The following is a 25426-nucleotide window of genomic DNA, read 5'->3' on the forward strand; positions in this document are numbered from 1 at the left end:
CCTTCATCAGGACTTCGTCAGGTGAATGCAATGTTGGCATTCAGTTCTAGAGGTGTAGAATATAAGAGCAGGGATGTGATGTTGAGGCTCTATAAGGCACTCGTGTGACCACACTTGGAGTATTGTGTGCAGATTTGGGCTCCTTGGTTTCGAAAGGATATACAGACTTTGGAGAGGGTTCAGAGAAGATTCACAAGAATGATTCCAGGAATGAATGGGTTATTGTATGAGGAACGTCTGGCAGCTCTTGGGCTGTATTCCCTGGAGTTCAGGAGAATGAGGGGGGGATCTCATAGAAACATTCCAAATGTTAAAAGGCCTGATCAGATTAGATATTGCAAAGTTATTTCCCATGTTAGGGGATTCTAGGACGAGAGGGCACAATTTCAGGATTGAAGGACGTCCATTTAGAACTGAGATGTGGAGAAATTACTTTAGTCAGAGGATGGTAAATCTGGAATTCGTTGGCACGAGCAGCTGTGGAGGCTAATTCATTGGGTGTATTTAAGGCAGAGATAGATAGGTTCTTGATTAGCCAGCGCATCAAAGGGTGTGGAGTGAAGGCAGGGGAGTGGGGATGACTGGAAGAATTGGATCAGCCCATGATTGAATGGCGGAGCAGACTTAATGGGCTGAATGACCTACTTCTGCTCCTATATCTTTTGGTCTAAACATACTTCCTACGTTTGTATACAAATTGGTTGTGTAGAATAAACATAAGTCTCAAAACTGATCCATGCTTGCTTACACTGCCAATCTTCCAACCACAAATGCAATTCTCTGTCATGTTTGCTTCTTATTACCAGCCATTTTTGGAATACAATTTGCCAATTTTCCCTGCATCCCAAGGGCTCTAACCTTTTCGAGCAGTTACTAAAGTAAGACCTCTTCAAAAGCCTTCTGAAGTCCATGTACCTCAGCACGAATTGTTTTCTGAACAATCCAATTTTATGAGATGTTACTGGAGAATTTGGGTTGTAAGGAGAGGGTGAATAACCTAGATAATTTCTCATTGGAGCATAGGAAGTTGATGGGTGATGTTATTGTTTATAAATGTACACAGGGAATAGGGCAGTCCAATACTAGAAGGCTCAGGTTTAAAGTGAGAGGGAAAATGGCCCTGAGGGATATCTTTTTCTGCACAGGGTGATGTTTTTAATAGAACTGCCAGAGGAGGTGGCACAGAGATGGGATACAAGTACAAGGCCTGAAAGACATTGGGACAGGTACATGGATAGGAAAGTTTGAGGGTAACGAGACTAGCTTAGTCAACTTGGTCAGCGTGGATGAGTTGTGCCAAAAGGCCTTTTTCTATGATGCATGGATCTAACATGGCTGAGCAAAGTCCGTCTCCTCCTATTCCTGCCTCCCTATCAACCTTCTAATATCTATAAAAAGCTTTAGAATTCTTTAACTTTGTTGGCTTTGATGGATATGCTGTTTCTATTAACATTGAAGAACCTTGGGTACCCTTGCTGGGATGAAATTCAAACAGTAAAATGTGTGAATAAATATCAGTGCAGCATGGATACTGCTACAGAAGTGTTGAATGTTCAGCAAAATGCAGAGTTGACAAATGTTTAGTTAACTGTATATAATTAAAGGGGTGTTAATGAAGTAAAATCTAGAATTCTGTTCATTGGCTTTTCCAGTAGGTTGGAAAAATGCCTATCAGCAGATCAGTACATTTGGTTGAACTTGTAGTACTGTCTAAGCTGAAGCACTGGTTATTCATACTGATATGGAAATACCTAAACCCTTCAGAGCTTCATTTTAGACAGTACTATAGTTAGTTTGACTAGGTTGGGTATTTCCTTTTGGAATTCAGGGGAAAGTTGTAAGTCCCAGGTAGGATGAATAAAATCTGCCCACTTCACTTGGCAGACTGGTCAGTAACAACCTTCTCCCATTACCCTTTGCTTCCTGCTACCAAGCCAATCATGTCTTCAAAGCGCAGCTTTTTCCGATCCTGTGCACTTTACTAAATTGCTATTTGTTTTGTTGTGGGTTGTGGTCTGTGGGCATGATGTGTTGCTGCCGGAATGTGTGGGCAGCCCCCAGCTCATCTTTAGGTAGTGTTGGTTGTTGCATTCCACTGTTTTGATGTACATATGGTAAATAAAATTGAATCTTGAACTCTGGCAATTCTCCTATCTATATGTGGTTGTAACCTATGACAACTTTCCACACCAGCAACCTTCATATCACCTGCTGACTTACAAACCCACCCTCCTACTTCAGTAGGCGTCCCTGTGGAATACCACTGGTCACCAACCTCCAAATGCATATACAGTATATCTTATTCTTAGGAATGACATCCAAGTATTTGGTGAACATGTTGATTCTGCATCATCAGCATGGAAGATTGTCTCTCAAACAAGCTTTTTGAAGTAGAAACCAACTGGATTGATTTGGCAAGTCTGTAGATGTGGACTTCATGATTTCCATGTGGTAGGCTGCTGTGAAATAGGATCCAGGGAGAACTAGCCAGAATAATTGGATACACAATTGTCTTAATGGTAGGAAATCGAGGAATATGTCAGCTTGTTTTTCAAACTAGGCAGCCTGTGACTAATGTTCCCCAGGAATTGGTGTTAGGCTCATTGCTTTTTGCCATCTAGATCAGTGATTTGGACAAGACATTAGTAATTTTGCAGATGATATTAAAGTATGTGGTTACCTGCATTTGATGATCTTGATCGACTGTAAGTATGCTGAAGATTGGCAAATTGAGTTTCATTTGGATAACTAGGAGGTATTGCATTTTGGGAAGTCAAATGACAGTAGGACTTTGACAGTGAATGGTAGGGACCTGGAGTGTAATAGAGCATGGACTGAGGAGTGGTTTCCTGAAAGTAGCATCTCATGTATACAGTGTGGTGAAGGCTTTTAGCACACTGGCCTTCATCAGTGAGGGCACTGAGTATAGTGGCTGAAGATTATTTTGAAGTTGTAACAGATACTGGTGAGGCTGAATTTGGAATATTGTTCAATTTTGGTCATCCTGTGATAGGAAAAATGTCCTTGAGCAGGAGAGAGTGCAGCAGAGCTTTGAGGGTTTTGTCAGGTCTTAGGACTGGGTTATGAAGATGTTGCGCAGATTGGGACTTCATAAGATCACCTCTCATTCTCCCGTGCTCCAAAGAATAGAGGTACATAAAATCAGATCGTGCAGGTAGATGCAAGGTGCAAAGCTACAATAAGGCGGATTTTAAGGTCAAAAGGCCATTTAATCTTATGAGGAAATTATTCAATAGTTTATGTAGCAGCTTGGTGGTATGTGCTTTCAAGATTTTGTATCTTCTGCCTTATGAGGGGAGAGAAGAGAATGTCTGGGGTGGGAGGGGTCTTTGATTATCTTTGCTGCTTTACTGAGTCAATGAGATGTAGACAGTCTGGAAGGAGCCTGGTTTCTGATATGCATTTGCAGCCAGGTTCAGCTATAAGTGCAGTGCTGGGGAAGACGAGGTGGCTGATCCAATCTTCAGCCGATTCCTTTCACTGAAGCTGATAGAAATAGCTGAGACCTCTGGATACAGCAGAGATGGAGACCAGCCAGCATTATTGCATTATAATGAATTGCAGCAGCTAGTTCTGGAGTGCACTCCTAACCAAGCTGGTTCAATACAGTTGCAGTAATGACATCTATTTGATAATGTGGAGAATTAACTAGATTCGCTAAAAGGTAGGACATCCAGTCTGGCTTATTGCTGTCCATTAATCTGTGGAACTTCAAAATAACAAGGTCTAACTACCTTCAGTGAATATTTGATTTTTCTTGCTTTGTCAGACATCTGTTCTGACAACAGAAATACTGTTCATGCAACTGGGTGATTTGTACAAATGCTGAATTTCATTGCAATGAAATTCTCAGCAATGAAATAGCCTGTGATGGCATGTTCAAGCATTTTAACATTCCAAATGTTAAAAAGCCTGAACAGGTTAGATATGGCTAAATTATTTCCCATGGTAGGGGAGTTGAGGACAATAGGGCATGACTTTAGGATTGAAGGACATCCATTTAGAACAGAGATGCCGAGAAATTACTTTGGTCAGAGGGTGGTAAATCTGTGGAATTTGTTGCTGCGAGCGGCTGTGGAGGCCAAGTCATTGGGTGTATTTAAGGCAGAGATAGGTTCTTGATTAACCAGTGTATGGGGAGAAGGCAGGGGAGTGGGGATAACTGGAAGAATTGGATCAGTCATGTTTGAATGGCAGAGCAGACTCGATGGGCCGAATGGGCTACTTCTGCTCTTATATCTTATGGTAAGAACATACATAGAACATAGAACAGTACAGCACAGTACAGGCCCTTCGGCCCACATTGTTGTGCCGACCCTCAAACCCTGCCTCCCATATAAGCCCCCACCTTAGATTCCTCCATATACCTGTCTAGTAGTCTCTTAAGCTTCATTAGTGTATCTGCCTCCACCACTAAGACTTAAACAACTTTGGGGCATGAATTGTTAAGTGGCTAATAAACATTAGTTCCATGAAAGTACCAGTAGTGACCATCCAGAAACTCACGTGGGCCAACTGCAGAAATACAGCAAGAGGATTTGGCTCACAACACTGGTAGTATTTTCAGAGAAAGATTGTGTGGGTTCAAGAAAGGATCTTCTACTACTTTTCGATGGCATCTTGGGATGAGTAATATTTGCTGTTGTCCTTAATAGTGAAATCCAGATCCCCAGAGTGAATTAAAAATAACATTGATTGTAGCTGACTTTGGGCTAGTCACTGATTCCTGTCATATGCAATTAAATGCTGGTTGCTATACTAGTCTGTTTATCCCTACAATCAATTTACCAAACCTTTTTCTCTATTGCCTATGTGCTTCCATCTTTTGCAATGCATCTGAGGTCAAACCATCGTTGTTGTCTTCTAGTCAAGATTACACCAGCGAAAAATGGCGACATCTTCCAGATAGTCCACAAAGCTGTCTATTTCACTTTTATTTTAAGTGTGTTTCTGGAACTGTTAAAGCCTGCGATTTGCATTTTGGAGATTTAGTGATCTAGCACTTTGCTGTCTCCAAGAAAATTCCAGCAGGTGAGAGGGAGCGATCTTAAGGCGAAGAAGCTTAGAGACGGCGCAAGCCTATGATTAACTCCATTTCTTGCTGACTAAAGCATAGAGGAAGACTAGACAACGAGGTGACCTACTGGGGCACCCTTTGAGAGAAGGGTAGTGCAATCTGATGTGACCAGAAGGAACATTAAATTTTCCTGAATGGTATTGGTATTGCTTTGCTTTGGAAACTGAAGTAGAAAATCTCAGTTTATTAAAGAAGAACGATGAGTAGCAAAGCAAATATAGCTCTTCCTTGTTTAACAAAGGACTCTTTTGATGGCATAATTTCTGGTTTATCTGCCACCCTTGTGCCTCTCATTGTCATTCTGGAGATGTGCAGTCCTTTCATTCCCCTGTCTCTTCATCTCTTCTGTTTGTCTTTGTCTCTGATCCTGGAGACGTGCATTTCTCAGCTCCTTTGTCTCTTCCTTTCTCCTCCTTCTGTGCCTGTTTTTGTCATTCTGGAGATGTGCAGCCCTTTCATCCGCCATCTCCATCTCCTCTGCTGTTTGTTGTTTGTCTCTGATCCCTGAGATGTGCATGTCTCTCCTCCTCTGTCTCTTCTTCTCTCATCTTTTTTTGTCCTGATTGCTTGATCCTGGAGTCATGCGACCCTGGCCTCATCCGATTCTTGTTCTCTCCCTCTCCTTGTCGCTTCCTGACGATGTTTGGCGTCATCTCTTGACCATAATGTCCCCCTTCCCTTTCCACGCGGCATAATTAGCTGACCATTTTTTCTACCCTAATGCTGGATAGAAGATATGAAGCACTAACACCAAAGGATGCTGATTATTCTTGACGATGTGGTTGGCGCTGTCCTAAATGGACGTGATATAGTCACCGCTGTCCTTTGACTGCAGCACAGGGTTTTATGAGTGTCTCGAAGTACGTCATTACAATAAGATTTAATTATCTCTTATTGATGGGTGGCAGTTAGATCTGTCCGGATCCTGCACATGTTGATGGTGATTAGCAGAATGTGACCCCTCGAAATAGAGCTGCCCTGCCCTTTTGCTCCAGTAGGTGTCGTTGCTGAGGCTGGCCGTGCGCATGTGTTGGGCTGTCACGTTCCGATTTCCATGATGGTGGATCGGCTCTCGGGTGAAAACGAGCCTGTTGATTTTGGCGAATGAGCAATTTTATACAAATATATAACCCTGAACTTTGCCTGCATTCTGTGAGTTAGCGCATTTTACTTCGAATTAGCTGTAATGCACCGTTTGTGCTAATTGGAGGTCACAAACAGAGCACGATACATTGAACCATTGAGGGAAATGTGGAAGGTGTGTGTTCAATGCTGACTATCTGCCTCTTGCTGCTGCTGGATAAAGTGTCTGTGTGACAGCCTATCGTTCAATGCAGAGCAGAGGGCGCCCATGGAAAGCCGTTGTGCCCAAGTGTTGTGTCTCTCCCTTGATGCTGTTGGGAATGTTACTGAAGTTCTTCGATTTATGGATTGGACTGTGGACTCTTTCAGTTTTGTTTTTTATATTGTGTATTTGGCTGTTCTTTCTTGTTGCTATTTGGTGTGGTTTGTTAGTTTTTTTTGTGCGGGCGTGGTTTTGGGATTGATGTTCTTGCCATTTGCACGATTTAATTTTTTTCGTGCAGGAAGAGGTTGATGGTTTTCTTTGTTTCGTGGCTATCTGGAGACTAATCTCCAATTGCATACATAATTTGATAATCAACCTTTGAGCCATTACTACGCAAACATGAGGAATTCTGCAGATGCTGGAAATTCAAGCAACACACAACCAACTTGCTGGTGAATGCAGCTGGCCAGGCAGCATCTCTAGGAAGAGGTACAGTTGATGTTTCAGGTCTCGGCCTGAAACGTCGACTGTACCTCTTCCTAGAGATGCTGCCTGGCCAGCTGCGTTCACCAGCAACTTGGATGTTTGAGCCATTACTAACTGCTTTTTCAAATAGGCTCCGCACAATCAGTTCAGAGCACCTCCGCTCCATCTGCCAAAAGCAAAACTTCCCAGTGGCCAAACATTTGAACTCCCGTTCCCATTCCGACATGTCCATGGCTTCCTCTTGTGCCACAATGAGGCCGCCCTCAGGGTGGAAGAGCGACACTATATTCCATCTGGGTAGCCTCCAACCTGATGGCATGAATATCATTTTCTCTTGGTTTTTAAACCCCCCCTCCCCTGCCCTTTCTTTTCACCGCTCTGACCTTTTAGAACATAGAATAATACAGCACAGTACAGGCCCTTCGGCCCACATTGGTGTGCCGACCCTCAAACCCTGCCTCCCATATAACCCCCCACCTTAAATTCCTCCATATACCTATCTAGTAGTCTCTTAAATTTCACTAGTGTAACTGCCTCCACCACTGACTCAGGCAGTGTATTCTACGCACCAACGACTCTCTGAGTAAAAAAACCTTCCTCTAATATCCCCCTTGAACTTCCCACCCCTTGTATTGAGCAGTGGTGCCCTGGGGAAGAGGCGCTGGCTCCAAAGAGTAAAGCCCTAGCTCCTTTTCTCACCGGTCTATCACCTCTCCCAGGGTTCCCTCATCCTTGCCTTTCTCCTATGGTCCATTCTGCTTTCCTATCAGATTCCTTTCTCTCCAGTCCTTTTGCTACCCATCTGGCTTCACCTATCACCCCGCTATCTTCTTTCCCCTACCCCCACCTTTTTATTCTGGTGTCTTTCCCCCTTCCTTTCCAGTTGTGGTGAAGGGTCTTAGGCTGAAACATAACTGTTTATTCATTTCCATAGATGTTCGGTTGATGCCCTGTGTTTCCTGTCCTAATGCTGCTTGACCTGCTGAATTCCTCCAACATTGTGTTGCTCTGGATTTCCTGAACCAGTATCTCTCAACACAAATACAATTGTTAACTGTTTATTCATTTCCATAGATGCTGCCTGACCTGTTGAGTTCTAGCATTTTGTATGTTTGTTGTTTCATTTGCCTTTACCTTGCTATTTGTCTTTCAACTTAAATCTTGTTAAACTATTTCACTTACAATAAACTATATTGACTCTGACTGATGTTTTGTTAACATTTCCAAAAGGATTTCCTTAAAAAGGGCGCAATGCTACCAACTCTGTGGAGTCTTTACTGTGCACTCGATCTTGAATACTGTATTGGTGAATTTTGGAATATCATGGCTGATGTATCATGTCTTTTGTTGCATTTTCATTCTATTATTGTATTGGAATACTTGATTTTGGTACACTGATGTGATGGTGATTACACCCCTCTTGATAGCATTGATTTGCTAAGTTTAATTAGTTTTGGCTTGATTTTTATAATACAATTTTAATTTATGCAAGTTGGTGTTGCAAGTAATTTATGATTTTCTTTTATAGCTAAAACTGGAAGATCGGTCACTAATGCCTCGTGATCTGGTGCGTCGTATGGGGCCAAATACTGTAAGTTTCTTCACGAGTGTATGATTGTATTTTCTGATGCTGCATACAGTTTGTCTTCCACTTCCTCTCCCATGTAGTTTCTTGTTTGAATCCTGCACTCATACATACCACAGCAATGATAGATACCTATGTTACTGCAAGAGATAGTTACATTGTAGATCTAATAGAAGCTAGTTTTGAAATGATCTGTGAATAGTAACAGCATATTCGCTAGGTTGATGAGGGGGTGGATAGAAGAAGACCAGACCTATTTTTACATATTTCCTTCGAAATTAATGTCATTGTGATCACAAGATGCTAAATGTTCCCGTACACAAACTTCTGTCACTTGACCTGACTCATTCCCTAATAGATCAAGTATCGCCCACTGTCATTGAGACTTCTATGTACTGATGAAGGAAAATTTCCTGAACACATTTAACAACCGAGAAAGCTTTTGATAGAGTAGAATGGCCTTATTTATTTAAGGTACTTGAAATGTTTAATTTTAGCTTGAAATTTATATCCTGGATTAAACTGTTATATCATTCCCCTGTAGCCTCGGTCCGTACTAACTCTTTAAATTCACCTTTTTTTCCTCTTTTTCGAGGTACTCGACAAGGCTGTCCTCTTAGTCCCCTATTATTTGATATTGCATTAGAACCTCTTGCAATTGCCATTCGAGAATCTTCAAATATTACTGGGATAACTCGGGGATTAAAGTCCAATAAATTATCACTCTATGCTGATGATTTACTTTTATATATTTCTAATCCTGAGAAATCCATTCCTGCTGTTTTAGAGTTATTAGCACAATTTGGTTTTTTTTCAGGTTATAAATTAAATCTTAGTAAGAGTGAACTCTTTCCGATTAATAAACATCTTCCCTTATATTATAAATTTCCATTTAAATTGATTGATAACTATTTTTCTTATCTTGGGATTAAAATTACTTGTAAATATAAAGATTTATTTAAGATTAACTTTTTACCATTAATAGACCATATCACTCAACTTTCATCTAAATGGTTTCCTTTATATTTAACTTTGATTGGTCGTATTAATGCAGTTAAGATGTTTTTTTTGCCAAAATTTTTATATGTGTTTCAGGCATTACCAATTTTTGTTCCAAAATCTTTCTTTGATAAAGTTGACTCTAAAATTTCTTCATTTATTTGGCAGAATAAAAATCCGAGACTGGGTAAAATACATTTACAGAAAGCTAAGAGAGATGGAGGTTTAGCATTACCTAACTTTAGATTCTATTATTGGGCAATTAATATTAAGGTATTAAATATAGATATCTCTCCTCACCCTATTACTGCTATCTTTGGACTACCTAAAATTTCTAGTAATCTTTCCCCTTCAGCCCGTAGAATGATTGCATTTCTTACTTTAATGGCGAAAAGATGTATTTTACAACATTGGAAAGAGCTTAATGCTCCAACTACCTTTTTTTGGTTCTCTCAGACGATATTATGTTTGAATCTGGAGAAAATTAGAAGTAACCTTTATGATTCTTCATTTAAATTTGAACAGACTTGGGGATCTTTTATTCGATATTTTCATTTAATGTAATATATACCCTTCTTGTTTTTTTTTTCACTTTTTAATGGAGGTCGGGATTGAGGACGTGATTTTAAGTTTAACTCTGTTTGGTTTCAAGTTAGCCCATTGCTTTGCTTTGCTTTTAGTTAGTTGCACAGTGGGTTTTTTTTTGGGTTTTTTTTTCTTTTCTTCTATTGATATATATATAAAATTTGGTATACTATTATGTTATCTTGGTTTCTTATGTTTAAATTACATTGTAGTATTCTTTTTTGGTATTGATACCTTCTGTAATTTTATTATATTTTAACATTGTATTAATGTTTATATGGCTTACCTTTTTGTATACTTATTCAATAAAAAGATTTAAAAAAAAAGAAACACATTTAACAACCACTATACCATCTAGTCCTTTTATATTATGGGAGTCCAAAATCAATGTGTGGAAAGTTAAAATCACTGACTATAACAACCTTGTTTCTTGCAACAGTCTGTAATCTCCCTGCAGTTTTGTTCCACTAAGTACCTCAGACTGTTCGATGGCCTATAATATAGCCTCATTAACATGGTCATACCGTTCTTATTTCTCAGTTGCACCCATAACACCTGATTAGTTGATTTCTTCAGTCTGTCCTGACTGAGCAACGCTGTGACATTTTCCCTGACTAGTAACGTCTCCACTCTCCTTTAATTCCTGCCACTCTTCTGTGTCTTTAAAAAAACACGAAACCTTGGAATATTGACCTGCCCCTCCTGCAGTCAAGCCTTACTAATGACTACAATATCATAATTCCAGGTGTTGATACATGCCCTGAGCTCATCTGTTTCAGAGGCTTTGAAAAAACATTTTCTTACTAAGTGACATGATCAGGCTCAAATATAGGCCTAGCATGTGAAACCTGTGCTTGTGTTTTGCTGCACAAATACTCAATTCTGGGTCGAACTTGAGATGAGGACACAGGGATTTCACCTTCAACTGAGATGAGACGATCTCCATCCTTGCTCTTGATGCTTGTTTAAAAAAAAATGCTTGCTCGCACCTGAAAAGTTGAAAGCCACATTGCTTTCCTAAGTATGGCAGGATACTCTTCTTTCACAGATATTCAGAATGTCCATCTTGAGTGTGCATCAGTGCATCTCACAAAGTTCTTCCTCTTCTCTCAAAAGTCAAGTTCTCAAGCTGAGCAGAAGATTTAGAGAGAGGGTCCCTCACACAGTCTTACACTTGTGTTGAAAGTCAAGTCAAATTTATTTATAAAGCACATTTAAAAACAACCCATGTTGACTAAAGTGCTGTACAAACCATAACAGGTAGCTAAAATCACAAATACAAGAAACACAGATATAAACAACAAGGCACACAGCTTATAGGCACAAAATAAACAACACATGAGCCAAGGCACAAGCCAAAAATCAGCCACATCAGGAAGATTCAAACGCTAGTGAATAAAGGTAAGTTTTGAGCCTGGACTTAAAAGTCTCAATGGAAGGGGGTGGATCTGATGGGGAGGAGAATGTTGTTCCACAGTCTAGAGGCTACAACACCAAAGGCGCAGTCACCCCTGAACTTAAATTTAGATCGCAGGACAGCCAGGAGCCTCAAGTCAGCACCTGAGGGACCTGGAGGTAGAATAAGGGGTTAGAAGGTCTGCGATATAGGAGGAGCCAGCCCATTTAGGGCTTTATAAACAAACAGGAGAACCTTAAAAATAAATTCTAAACCGTATTGGTAGCCAGTGGAGAGGCCAGGATAGAAGTAATATGGTCCCTCTTCCGGGCACCTGTCAGGAGCCTGGCTGCGGTGTTCTGGACCAGTTGCAGGCGGGACAGGGACGACTGACTAATCCCAGTATACAGGGAGTTGGAGTAGTCCAAGTGGGAGGATATACGGGCATGGATGACTTTCTCGAGATCTTTGAAAGAGAGAAATGACTTGATTTTGGCAATAGCACGAAGCTGGAAAAAACTGGCTTTTACTACTGCATTAACTTGTTTGTCAAACTTAAAGGTGGAATCAAATATCACATGGGGCTTGACGAGGGTGGACAGGTTACCAAGGCTGTTGGTAATCACTTTGGAGTCGGGGGGCCAAATAGGAAAATACTCCCAATTTTATTCTGCAGTTCTTCCAGATGGTTTTCAATAAGACTCGAAATTTTCTGATCCTTCCTCACTCTTCAGCCCAAGCAGCAGTGGAAACAATTCAAGATTTCCTTTTGCTACATGATTTTCCCAAAGATTCAGTTTCCTTTTAAATCCAAGAGTTTTGCCACTTGAAGTCAAAACATTTTCTCTAAGGCCTTGCAGAGACTTGTTCAGCTGGTTGATATGATGAAAAATATCTGCTGAGTAGGCTAGTTTCTGCAGTCATTCTTCATCTTCAAAGCGCTGAGCAAAATCTGGCCTACTATTTTCTTGAAGTACCCTGTTGAGAACTCTTCTGCTAAGCCACCGAATTTCTATGTGTAGCAGAAGATTGTGCTCTTTGTCCAAGTTTTTAGTGTGACGAGAATACACATAGATTAAGATGTAGCTGTCCTGTGCTGGCACCAGTGGAATCAGCAGTTGGTCTGCCACCTGTCTTCAGGAGAGAGAGAGATAAGGAAAACAATGGAGCAGCATTTGGAGATGTTAATGAAGGAAGGAGAGCTGTCAAGATCGGCTCCCCCTTTGAACCCTGAACTGTTTGAAGTGATGGACAGGCGATACCTCAGCAGGGGGATAAAAAGGGACAGGTTCGCTAAGGCAGGGCACACACGACACCCGAGGTAACGAGACCCTGGAAGCGGTGCGTCTCTCACAAGTCGGTGGAAAGGCACAATCGGCGGGAACCTGGTGTGTGTCCACCCTTGCCTGGGTGCCAGGTTCACCGCAGAGAAATGGTCGTATCTGGAAACGGAGGGGTCACGGTCGGTGACCTCAGATGACATCACAAAGGACTCGTCCGAAAGCTGACTGCGAAGGTCTGTGTGTGGAAGCTGTTTTGAATATTCATTCGTTTTGCTCTCTCTCTCCTTCCCCTACACTGTCCATCTCCCACGGCAGCGATTACTGCGAACTGAACTAAAATGAACTGAACTTTGCGTCACTTTGAAACTGGTCATTTACTCCTAGACAACGATAGAGCTTGATTGATCCTGTTATCTTAATTCTGTGTACATGTATGTTTATCATTGCTGAACTGTTGCATTTATTATCCTTTTGATTAGAGTACTGTGTTGCTTGTTTCTTTAATAAAACTTTCGTAGTTCTAGTAATCCAGACTCCAACTGAGTGATCCATTTCTGCTGGTTTGGCAACCCAGTTACAGGGTACGTTACATTAGATTTTTAAACATTCTGGAGTGAACTGGTCTTTGTTTAATAAAATTAACCATTTTTTGTAGCATCATGCAGAAAATTTTTCATTTCATCTCCAAGAGTTTTTGATCTCAGCACCTCTGAAGAAAGCGGTGTGTTGTGACATCAGGATTTTCTACAAGAAAAACAAAACCTCTCATGGAGCCAACCATTGCTAGGGCACCATCGGTACAGATGACAACAATTCTTCCAAGACAGACCTTTTGTTTCCAAACATTAACTATATCTTGGCCTTTGCTTGTTTCAGGCAGCTCGTTGCAGCAGAAAAAGTTTTCTTGAATTTCACCATTTAAGCATCTTACAAACACTACAGCATGACATTTATTGGTGAAATCTGTTGACTCATTAACCTGGAAGAGAAGCTGTTGTTTTTTTAGTTTATCTCGCAAAGCCTCTTCAGCATCCTGTAACATGTCATCAATGTGTTGACTTGTACTGTATGAGCGTGGCCGCCCTCTCACCCGAACAAAAACCATGCAAGAGCCCATTCTTGAGCTACCATGGGCGGACAACCGTGCTCTTCTCGCACACACAGAGGATGCGCTACAGTCTCAGTCCGCCAAGGCTGCAAGGGCTTTTGGGTTACTGGTCAGTCTGAAGAAACAATGGTCCTCCATCAGAAGCCTGCTTATGGCTTCACCTCTCACCATGGTTGAGCAGTTCACCCACCTGGGTAGCATCATTAATGTCATTTCCAACAACACTACGGTAGTTAAGGATGTTGACAATTGACTCACCAGAGCTAGCAGTGCCTTTGGGCGCCTCCAGAAACGTATGTGGAAGAACCACTATAAGAATATAGGAGCAGAAGTAGACCATTCAGCCCATTGAGTCTGTTCCGCCATTTAATCATGGACTGATCCAATTCTTCCAGTCATCCCCACTCCCCTATCTTCTCCCTGTACCCTTTAATGCCCTGGCTAATCAAGAACCTATTTATCTCTGCTTTAAATGCACCCAGTAACTTGGCCTCCACAGCCGCTCGTGGCAACAGATTCCACAGAATTACCACCCTCTGACTAAAGTAATTTATCTGCATCTTTGTTCTAAATGGACGTCCTTCGATCCTGAAGTTGTGCCCTCTTGTCCTAGACTTCCCTACCATGGGAAATAACTTTGGCATGTCTAATCTGTTCAGGCCTTTTAACATTTGGAATGTTTCTGAGATTCTCTGCCCCCCCCCCCCCATTCTCCTGAACTCCAGGGAATACAGCCCAAGAGCTGCCAGACGTTCCCCATACGGTGACTTGTGAATGACCATACACTTTCCAACCTTGTATTTCATTTGCCACTTTGCCCTTTCCCCTAAACTATCTAAGTCTCACTGCAGGCTCTCTTTTTCCTCATCACTACCCGTTCCTCCTCCTATCTTTGTATCATCAGCAAATTCCACAAAAATCCAGGTGTACAGGGCTGCTGTCGTCACAACACTGCTATATGGCTCCGAAGCCTGGGTCTTGTACTGTAAGCAAATCCGGTTGCCCGAGCGCTTCAATCAGCTGGCTGGATCGTGTCTCCAACAAAAAGGTCCTAGAAAACAGCTCAACTTCCAAGCATTGAAGCCTCTTTACTGCTCAGGCAGCTCTGCTGGCCAGGCCATGTGTCTCATATAGACAACTCCAGGTTACCGAATGCAGTACTCTACAGAGAACTCTCTCAGGACAAGAGAGATCGTGGTGCCCCATGCAAGAGGTACAAAGACCAACTTAAGCAGTAGTTCTCTCAAGCAAATATTGAGGTCAACAAGTGGTAGCAGCAGACTTGTCACAGAGACCATTGATCCACAACGCAGCCAAGAATTTTGAGGAATCCAGAAGAGGAGATGCAGGAAGCATCCTACTACCTATGTGCCCGCATCCCTGCTGTTCCTATGTCCCTACTGCTCCAGCGTCTGCAGATCCAGAATTGCCCTCTACAGTCACCAACGATCATGCCATCGCTCCTGAGGACTCTTCTTCACTCCTGATCTTCGCAAGTGAAGAACCAGCCATCATCATCGTGTGTGAAACCTTCTCAGTTTCTCATCCTGCATCTTGTCCTAGCATTTTACGCACTATAATTTTACATGCTGGCATTATTGGGTTCTCACCAACTGTGTGACTTTTCTGTTTCTGGGTAATAAATTCTGCTACCAAATAACTTGCTTCCTGGGTGCTTTTACTGACTGTGACTGTATTAACAAAAACTTCACTGTTTTGTGTTTCCTATAGCTGTTTAAAATAATCAGCACTTTTAAGAGTCATATGGCTGTGATTTGTAGTTGTCTTTTCAATTTTGCTGGAACCATTGCTGCATTTGTAAATAGTTTGCCACAATCTAGGCACAATGAAGTGGGACAACTTGGATCACCATTCCATATAAAACCCATTAATAAGTAGCATTCATTGTAAAAACAGACTTTTTTGTGTGTCTGTTCTAGCACTAGTGCAGTAAAATTACTCAGAAGATTGTAATTCAAAAATTGCCACATGGATCATCAGACACGTCTGTAAGACACAAGGGTTAATAAAATATAAAAATGGGTGAGTCCATTCAAGGCTTGGAAAATGCTTTTATTGCTCCATCAGCCCACTGACTTCCCCTCCATGCACTACAGTACTAATCAATTATCAACAGCTTGCCCTATGTTGTGTTTAAAAACTGAGAATGGACTCAGCCAAATAAGCACAGTCCTATTGCACACTGCCATACTGGGCTGACAGAGATTACTAATGGGTCTGCTTGGTCACTGTCCACTACTGTGAGTGCTAGCATTGCGTGTACGTCTGCTCTCACTCCATCCTCCCGCCACCCCACTAGGAATAGGGTTCCCCTGGTCCTCACCTACCACCCCACCAGCCTCCGGGTCCAACATATTATTCTCCGTAACTTCCGCCACCTCCAGCGGGATCCCACCACTAATCACATCTTTCCCTCCCCCCCCCCCCTGCATTCCACAGGGATCGCTCCCTACGTGACTCCCTTGTCCATTTGTCCCCCCCCATCCCTCCCCACTGATCTCCCTCCTGGCACTTATCTGTGTAAGCGGAACAAGTGCTACACATGCCCTTACACTTCCTCCCTTACCACCATTCAGGGCCCCAAACAGTCCTTCCAGGTGAGGCAACACGTCACCTGTGAGTCAGCTGGGGTGATATACTGCGTCCGGTGCTCCTGATGTGGCCTTTTATATATTGGCGAGGCCCGATGCAGACTGGGAGACTGCTTTGCTGAACACCTATGCTCTGTCCGCCAGAGAAAGCAGGATCTCCCAGTGGCCACGCATTTTAATTCTACGTCCCATTCCCATTCTGACATGTCTATCCACGACCTTCTCTACTGTAAAGATGAAGCCACACTCAGGCTGGAGGAACAACACCTTATATTCCGTCTGGGTAGCCTCCAACCTGATGGCATGAACATCGACTTATCTAACTTCCGCTAATGCCCCACCTCCCCCTCGTACCCCATCTGTTACTTATTTTTATACACACATTCTTTCTCTCACTCTCCTTTTTCTCCCTCTGTCCCTCTGAATATACCTCTTGCCCATCCTCTGGGTCCCCCCCCCCTTGTCTTTCTTCCCGGACCTCCTGTCCCATGATCCTCTCGTATCCCTTTTGCCTATCACCTGTCCAGCTCTTGGCTCCATCCCTCCCCCTCCTGTCTTCTCCTATCATTTTGGATCTACCCCTCCCCCTCCAACTTTCAAATCCCTTACTCACTCTTCCTTCAGTTAGTCCTGACGAAGGGTCTCGGCCCGAAACGTCGACTGTACCCCTTCTGCCTGGCCTGCTGCATTCACCAGCAACTTTGATGTCTGTTGCTTCAAAAGAATAATGTTTATTTTTAAAAATCCGAGCTCTCATGGAATCATGAGCGACCTCTTGTGGAACCCTAGGATTCTGTGAACCCTGGTTGAGAAACCCTGCTCTAAATGATTTGTATACAGCATAAAAAGAGGTGGTCCCAACACCGACCCCTGCGGAACACACTAGTCACTGGCAGTCAACCAGAAAAGGATCCTTTTATTCCTACTTGCTGCCTCCTACCAATCAGCCAGTGCTGTAACCATGCCAGTAACTTTCCTGTAATACAATGGGTTCTTAACTTGGTAAGCAGCCTCATGTGTGGCACCTTGACAAAGGCTTTCAGAAAGTCCACCTCATCCCCTTTATCTATTCTACGTGTAATCTCCTCAAAGAATTCCAACAGGTTCGTTTAGCAAGATTTTCCCTCAGAAACCATGCCACTTTGTCTTGTCCTGTGTCACCAAGTACTCCATAACCTCATCCTTGACAATTGACTGCAACATCTTCCGAACCACTGAAGTCAGGCTAACTGGTCAATAACTTCCTTTCTGCTGCCTTCCTCCTTTCTTAAAGAGTGGAGTGACAATGGCATTTTTCGAGTCCTCTGGCACCATGCTGGAATCCAATGATTCTTTTTGAAAGAGCATTACTAATGCCTCCACAATCTCTACAGCCATCTCTTTCAGAACCGTAGTGTGCAGTTCATCTGGTCTGGGTGACTTTCACAACATTAGGTCTTTTAGAGCACCTTCTCCCTTGTAATAGTAACTGCATTCACTTCTCTTCCCTCACACCCTTCAACATCTAGCTGTTAGTGTCTTCCACAGTGAAGACTGATTCAAAGTACATCTGCTATTTCCTTGTCCCCTGTTATTATTTTTCCAGCCTCATTTTTTTAGTGGTCCTTTATCCACTCTCATCTCTTTTATTTTTTTACATACTTGAAAAAGCTTTCATTATCTACTTTGATGTTGTTTGCTAGCTTGTTTTCATATTTCATCTTTTCCCTTCTAATGATTCTTTTAGTTGCTCTCTGTACGTTTTTAAAAGCTTCTCAGTCCTCTATCTTTCTGCTAATTTTTGCTTTGTTTTTCACCCTCTCTTTTGCTTTAACATTAGCTTTAACTTCCCTTGTCAGCCGTGGTTGTACTACTTTGCCATCTATCCTTCACCTTCCTCAATTTTTCCCAGAAACAGGAGCCATTGCTGCTCTGCTGTCATCTCTGCCAGCATCTCCTTCCAATTTACTTTGGCCAACTCCCTCATACCAGTAATTTCCTTTACTCCACTGAGATATTTCTACGTCAGACTTTATGTTCTCCATATCAAATTTCAAGTTAAACTCAGTGATACTGTGATTACTGTTCCCTTAGGGTTCTTTTACCTTAAGCTCCCTAATCACCTCCGGTGCATTACGTAACGCCCAATCCATTATATCCGATCCCCTAGTAGGCTCAATGGTAAACTGCTCTTAAAAAGCCATCTTGTGGACATTCAACGAACTCACTCTCTTGAGATCCATTACCAACCTGATTTTCCCAATCGACCCACATGTTGAAATCTCCCATGACTATTATAACATTGATTTTTTAACACTCCTTTTCTATTTCCCATTGTGATCTGTGGTCCACATCCCAGCCTGTTGGGATGCCTGTATATAAATGCCATTCGGTCCTTTTACCTTTGCAGTTTCTGAACTCAACCTACAAGGATACAACCTTTTGTGATCCTCTGTCACATCTTTCTACTGATTTGATGCTGTTCTTTACCAGTAGAGTCATGCCACTCCCTCTGCCTACCTTCCTATCCCTCCGATACAACGTGTAACCTTGGCATTCAGCTCCCAACTACAGCCATCCTTAAGCCACGATCCAGTGATGGCCACAACATCATACCTGACAACCTGTAATAATACAAGATCATCCTCCTTATTTCTTATACTCCGTGCATTGAGATATAACACTTTTTGAGTACTGTATTCGTTACCCTTTTTGGTTCTGCATCCCTAATGCACTGATATTCACCATGAGCAACACAAATCATGTGGTGATATTTTGTCTAAGGTATTCAGTTAGATTAGATATAATTTGCCATTAACCTCCGCTGACATTTAATGTATGCTGATTCAAATGACCCTTACTTTTGTCCTTGTTTATTGCTGACTGAATCTGTTTCATTTGAGCTTAAGCTGTCTGTAACTGCTGGGTTTATCTTTTTGTATTAACAAAAATGTGATTATTGGATTTCAATCTATGTGCTTTGTTGTAGGATAATCAGTGTGGAACAGTGATTGATGTGAATATGGAGTGCACCTTGAAGATTCTGGGTACAAATTATATTCTTCACCCTGTCAACAGCAGGGACTTGCAGCATATTTGGGTATGTGTTTGAAATTACTGTTACCCCGCTAATGTATTTTATACAGTACATAATACAGTAATTCATCATACCACATGATACTTTTTGAATGGATTTTTCTTCCCACTGCTTTTTAGAAGCTCCTTTTCTGGATTTCTCTGATATGTAGAACAGCCTTTCACTATAAATAAGTGTGTGCAAAAATGCATTTGTCAATGTAGAATAATACAGAACCTCAAAGTATTCACCCCCCCCCCACCCTGGAAGTTTTCATGTTTTGTTTTATGACATCAATTCACAGTGGATTTAATTTGACTTTTTTGGACTGAACGACGGAAAAATATTTTGTGTCAAAGTGAAAACGGATCGCTACACAGTGATCTAAATTAATTACAAATATAAAACACAATATAATTGATTGCATAAATATTCGCCCCTTTCAAGTCTATATTTGGAGAAGGAAGTCTGAGAATCGGAGCGGGAGTGTGGCGGGAGCCATTTTGATTTTTTTCGCATCGGAGTTCAGAACTGTGCAGGCGTGTGACGTCGGGCAGTGAAGCGCTGAAGATTTAAAAGGAACACAGCCTTATACAGCGGGCAGCAGAGTGAGCTGGGAGCAGAGTGAAGGCTTAAGGGCTTTGGCTCAACGGGGGCGGAAATGGACGAGGCAAAGTAGGTTTGGTTTTCAGTTTTTCCTGCTATTTGAGGAAAGGGGGAAGTATGAGTGTGAAAGCAGCTTGCTGTTCTTGGTGTTGGATGTGGGAGGTCCTTGAATCTCCTAGCCTCCCGGACGTCCACATCTGCGCCAGGTGCGCTGAGCTGCAGCTCCTAAGGGACCATGTTAGGGAACTGGAGCTGCAGCTCGATGACCTTTGTCTGGTCAGGGACAGTGAGGAGTTGATAGGAGTTCTAGGCGGGTGGTCACACTGGGGCCACGGGAGGCAGACAAGTGGGTCACAGTTAGGAGGGGGAAGGGGAAGAGTCAGATACTTGAGTACCCCAGTGGCTGTACCCCTTGACAATAAGTACTCCTGTTTGAGTACTGTTGGTGGGGGAGGACAGCCTACCTGAGGGAAGCAACAGTGGCCGTACCTCTGGCACAGAGTCCGGCCCTGTAGCTCAGAAGTGTAGGGAAAGGAAGAGGAGGGCAGTAGTAATAGGGGACTCGATAGTAAGGGGTCAGATAGGCGATTCTGTGGATGCAGTCAGGAGACCCGGATGGTAGTTTGCCTCCCTGGTGCCAGGGTCCGGGATGTTTCTGATCACATCCAAGATCTCCTGAAGTGGGAGGGTGAGGAGCCAGAGGTCGTGGAACATATAGGTACTAATAACATAGGTAGGAAAAGGGAAGAGGTCCTGAAAGGAGGATACAGGGAGTTAGGAAGGGAGTTGAGAAGAGGGACCGCAAAGGTAGTAATCTTGGGATTACTGCCTGTGCCACGCAACAGTGAGAGTAGGAATAGAATGAGGTGGAGGATAAATGCGTGGCTGAGGGATTGGAGCAGGGGGCAGGGATTCAAGTTTCTGGATCATTGGGACCTGTTTTGGGGCAGGTGTGACCTGTACAAAAAGGACAGGTTGCACTTGAATACTAGGGGGACCAATACCCTGGCGGGGAGATTTGCGAAAGCTACTGGGGAGACTTTAAACTAGAATGGTTGAGGGGTGGGAATCAAATTGAAGAGACTAGGAGAGAGGAGGTTAGTTCACAAATAGAGAAAGCTAGTAGACAGTGTGTGAGGGAAGATAGGCAGGTGACAGAAGGGGAGCTCTTAAACCGAAGATGTAGGGGAGAAGGAAGGAATAGATAATAGTTGTTTGCACCATTAGGGATAAACAGGGAGTAAGAGGTGGAGAGTTTCTTAAATGCATCTATTTTAATGCTAGGAGCATTGTAAGAAAGGTGGATGAGCTTAGAGCATGGATTGATACCTGGAAATATGATGATGTAGCTATTAGTGAAACATGGTTGCAGGAGGGGTGTGATTGGCAACTAAATATTCCTGGATTTTGGTGCTTCAGGTGTGATAGAATAGGAGGGGCAAGAGGGGGTGGTGTTGCATTGCTTGTCAGAGAAAATATTACAGCGGTGCTTTGGCAGGATAGATTAGAGGGCTCATTTAGGGAGGCTATTTGGGTGGAATTGAGGAATGGGAAAGGTGTAGTAACGCTTATTAGGGTATATTATAGACCATCTAATGGGGAGCGAGAATTGGAGGAGCAAACTTGTAAGGAGATAGCAGATATTTGTAGTAAGCACAAGGTTGTGATTGTGGGAGATTTTAATTTTCCACACATAGACTGGGAAGCCCATTCTGTAAAAGGGTTGGATGGTTTGGAGTTTGTAAAATATGTGCAGGATAGTTTTTTTGCAGCAATACATAGAGGTACTAACTAGAGAAGGGGCAGTGTTGGATCTCCTGTTAGGGAATGAGATAGGTAAGGTGACGGAGGTATGTGTTGGGGAGCACTTCGGGTCCAGTGATCACAATGCCATTAGTTTCAAAATAATTATGGAGAAGGATAGGTCTGGCCCCAGGGTTAAGATTTTTGATTGGAGAAAGGCTAACTTTGAGGAGATGCGAAAGGACTTAGAAGGAGTGGATTGGGACAATTTGTTTTATGGGAAGGATGTAATAAAGAAATGGAGGTAATTTAAAGGTGAAATTTTGAGGATACAAAATCTTTATGTTCCTGTTAGATTGAAAAGAAAGGTTAAAAGTTTGAGAGAGCCATGGTTTTCAAGGGATATTGGAAACTTGGTTCAGAAAAAGAGAGAGATCTACAATAAATATAGGCAGCTTGGAGTAAATGAGGTGCTCGAGGAATATAAAGAATGTAAAAAGAGCCTTAAGAAAGAAATTAGAAAAGCTAAAAGAAGATATGAGGTAGCTTTGGCAAGTAAGGTGAAAATAAATCCAAAGGGTTTCTAGTTATATTGATAGCAAAAGGATAGTGAGGGATAAAATTGGTCCCTTAGAGAATCAGAGTGACGGCTATTTGCGGAACCAAAAGAGGTGGGGGAGATTTTGAATGATTTCTTTTCTTCAGTATTCACTAAGGAGAAGGATATTGAATTGTGTAAGGTAAGGGAAACAAGTAGGGTAGTTATAGAAGCTATGACGATTAAAGAAGAGGAAGTACTGGCGCTTTTAAGGAATATAAAAGTAGATAAGTCTCTGGGTCCTGACAGGATATTCCCTGGGACCTTGAGGGAAGTTAGTGTGGAAATAGCAGGGGCTCTGACAGAAATGTTTCAAAAGTCATTCGAAACGGAGATGGTGCCGGAGGATTGGCGTATTGCTCATGTTGTTCCATTGTTTAAAGAGGGTTCTAAGAGTAAACCTAGCAATTATCGGCCTGTAAGTTTGATGTCAGTGGTGGGCAACCTCTTCAAAAAATTCAATAAGATGTGTCAACCATGACCTTCTACGTACAAATCTATGTTGACTGTTCCTAATCAGACCCTGTCTATCCAGATAATTATATATACCGTCTCTAAGAATACTTTCCATTAATTTACCCGCTACTGACATCAAACTTACAGGCAGATAATTGCTGTATTTTGCTGCTTTCATATTACCCTCTACCTTCACAAGCCTTCCAGGGCCTGCTGCAGTGAAGCATCCCCACAGCATGATATAGCCACTACCATGATTCGTGGTAGGAATGGTGTATTTATGCCAAACATAGTGTTAATTCTGGCCAAAAAACTCAATTTTGGTTTCATCAGACTACAGAACCTTCTTCCAACTGACTTCAGAATCTCCCACATGCCTTCTGGCAAACTCTAGCTGAGATGTAAGTTTTTTAAACAGTGGCTTTCTCTTTGCACTGTCCCATGAAGATGTGATTGGTGAAGCACTTGGGCAGCAGTCGCTGTTTGCGTAGTCTCTCCCATCTCAGCCACTGAAGCTTGTAACTCCTCCAGAGTTGTCATAGATCTCTGGGTGACCTCCCTCCGTATTCCCCTTCTTGCAAGGTCACTCAGTTTTTGAGGACGGCCAGCTCTAGGCAGCTGTGCTATATTCTTTCCATTTCTTGATGATTGACGTAACTGTACTCCAAAGGATATTCAGTGACTTGGAAATTTTTTTGCATTAATTTCATATCTTGTGCTTTTCAATAACCTTTTCATAGTTGTTTGAAGTGTTCTTTTGTCTTCAGGGTGTAGTTTTTGCCAGGATCCTGACTCACCAACATTTGGACCTTCCAGATACAGATGTACTTTTACTACAATCAATTGAAACACTTTGACTGTACACAGATCTTCAAAAACAGATATTCATTTAACTAATTATGTGACTTCTAAAACCATTCGGCTGTGCCAGTGATAATTTTTGTGTCATTTAAAAAAAGGGGGGGGGTGAATACTTATGCAATCAATTATTTTGTTTTTGTAATTGATTTAGATCACTTTGTAGAGATCTGTTTTCACTTTGACTGGAAAGTCTTTTTTGGTGTCAAAAAAGCCAAGTTAAATCACTGTTAATCAATGTTGTGAAACAATAAAACATGAAAACTTCCAAGGGGAGTAAATACTTTTTATAGGCACTGTAAATTGATTTATTGCAGTTTTACAGGGAATTAGAATTTAAGCATAGATATAGCCATTTGGGCAGATTGTTGGAATCCATTCTGAGACAGCATTTATTCTTTTTCAATTTCCATGGAGAAAGGCAGATTAATCAGGGCAATCATCTTGGATTTGCTGAAGGAATATCATATCTGAACAATATGATTGAAGTGCCTGTCATCTTTTGAAATTTTTCCCATTTCTCATTTGATTGAACATGCCTAACCTCCTTTCTTTGCTCTTAATTTCCATGTTAGTGTAAATGTCTCTTCAGATTTTCTGGAATTTGCCGCTTTCTGCTTTCAGAATTTTGGAGAACTAAAATTTGCTATATGATCAAGTGGAGTTTACAGCTTGCTGTAGGTTTGCTGCTTCACTCTGACCACAGTATGACATGATGTTGAGCAGAAAGACCCAATCCCAAGATCAGTGCTCATTCACCAGTAGAAGCAAATTCCAGTCCCTTCAGTGAGTCTGCAAAAGCTATGCTGCAGAGCTAGCTGTTTCTAGACACGTACTTCTGTATGATAAAGACTCTGTAAATTATTTCTGGTAAATGGGTGCTTAGCTATTGCTTTATTTATACTTGGGCATTAATGCCAGAGCATAGCAATTATTTAAAAGTAACTGTCATATTTTAATTTTTTTTTTAGCCTTTTGTCTATGGAGACTATATTGCCTTTGATTGTTGGCTAGGGAAGGTTGACAATATGGTTGCCCAGCTGATCTTAAAGCTATCAAATGGAGCCAGGTATTGTTTCAATCTTAAATGTGTATTTCAAATGGGACTATACAAGATCTGCATTGTATTTTGGCCCTGCTTAAGTAACAAATATCGGTCAGTTCTAAGCTCTGGTACCTCAATCATAAGAGAAATCAAGTATAATTTTGTCTGCTGAGTCAAAGCAAAGTGGTATTTTGGACTTATAAATTGCAGAGGTACTTTGGCAGGGATTTTTATTACATGGGCAAAGGTATGGCAGATGGAATGTAACCTATGTACTGTGGGGAATAAGGGTGTGGGGGGGGGAGGAGAAGACAAAAGCCCAACTGAAAGTTGGTATTCATATGAAACTGGGTGTGCTTATACAGGAATCATTGACAAAAAGATCTAGTGCTTTCCTGGTGTGTATGATGAATAAACACTTCTCAGGCTTCCAGCCGGGCATGGGTGTCATTTATAACCAAGTTTTCAATAACAAGCTGGCAGCTTCATCAGGGATAATGCTTGGGCATGTCTATTCTGGTGGTATTTATACCCCCATATTCTGGCCTTCCTAATTGGTTACTTTGTCTTCCCTATATTCTCACGGTTTCTGGGAGGATCGCCAGGATCCTGAAGAAACTCTGGA

At 42.0% G+C, this 25426-nt stretch overlaps 1 protein-coding gene across 2 annotated transcripts in view; it reads left to right on the forward strand.

Moving 5' to 3' along the window:
* Positions 1-25426, forward strand: part of LOC134341300 ((E3-independent) E2 ubiquitin-conjugating enzyme UBE2O) — a 138869-nt gene that overhangs the window by 16726 nt on the left and 96717 nt on the right. For both annotated transcript variants that reach the window (XM_063039177.1, XM_063039178.1), the window contains exons 2-4: positions 8401-8463; positions 19409-19519; positions 24728-24825. In XM_063039177.1, coding sequence (XP_062895247.1) covers positions 8401-8463; positions 19409-19519; positions 24728-24825 — 272 coding nt within the window. The remainder of the gene's footprint in view (positions 1-8400; positions 8464-19408; positions 19520-24727; positions 24826-25426) is intronic.

The sequence above is a fragment of the Mobula hypostoma genome (assembly GCF_963921235.1).
Source record: "Mobula hypostoma chromosome 22 unlocalized genomic scaffold, sMobHyp1.1 SUPER_22_unloc_1, whole genome shotgun sequence".
NCBI lineage: Eukaryota > Metazoa > Chordata > Chondrichthyes > Myliobatiformes > Myliobatidae > Mobula > Mobula hypostoma.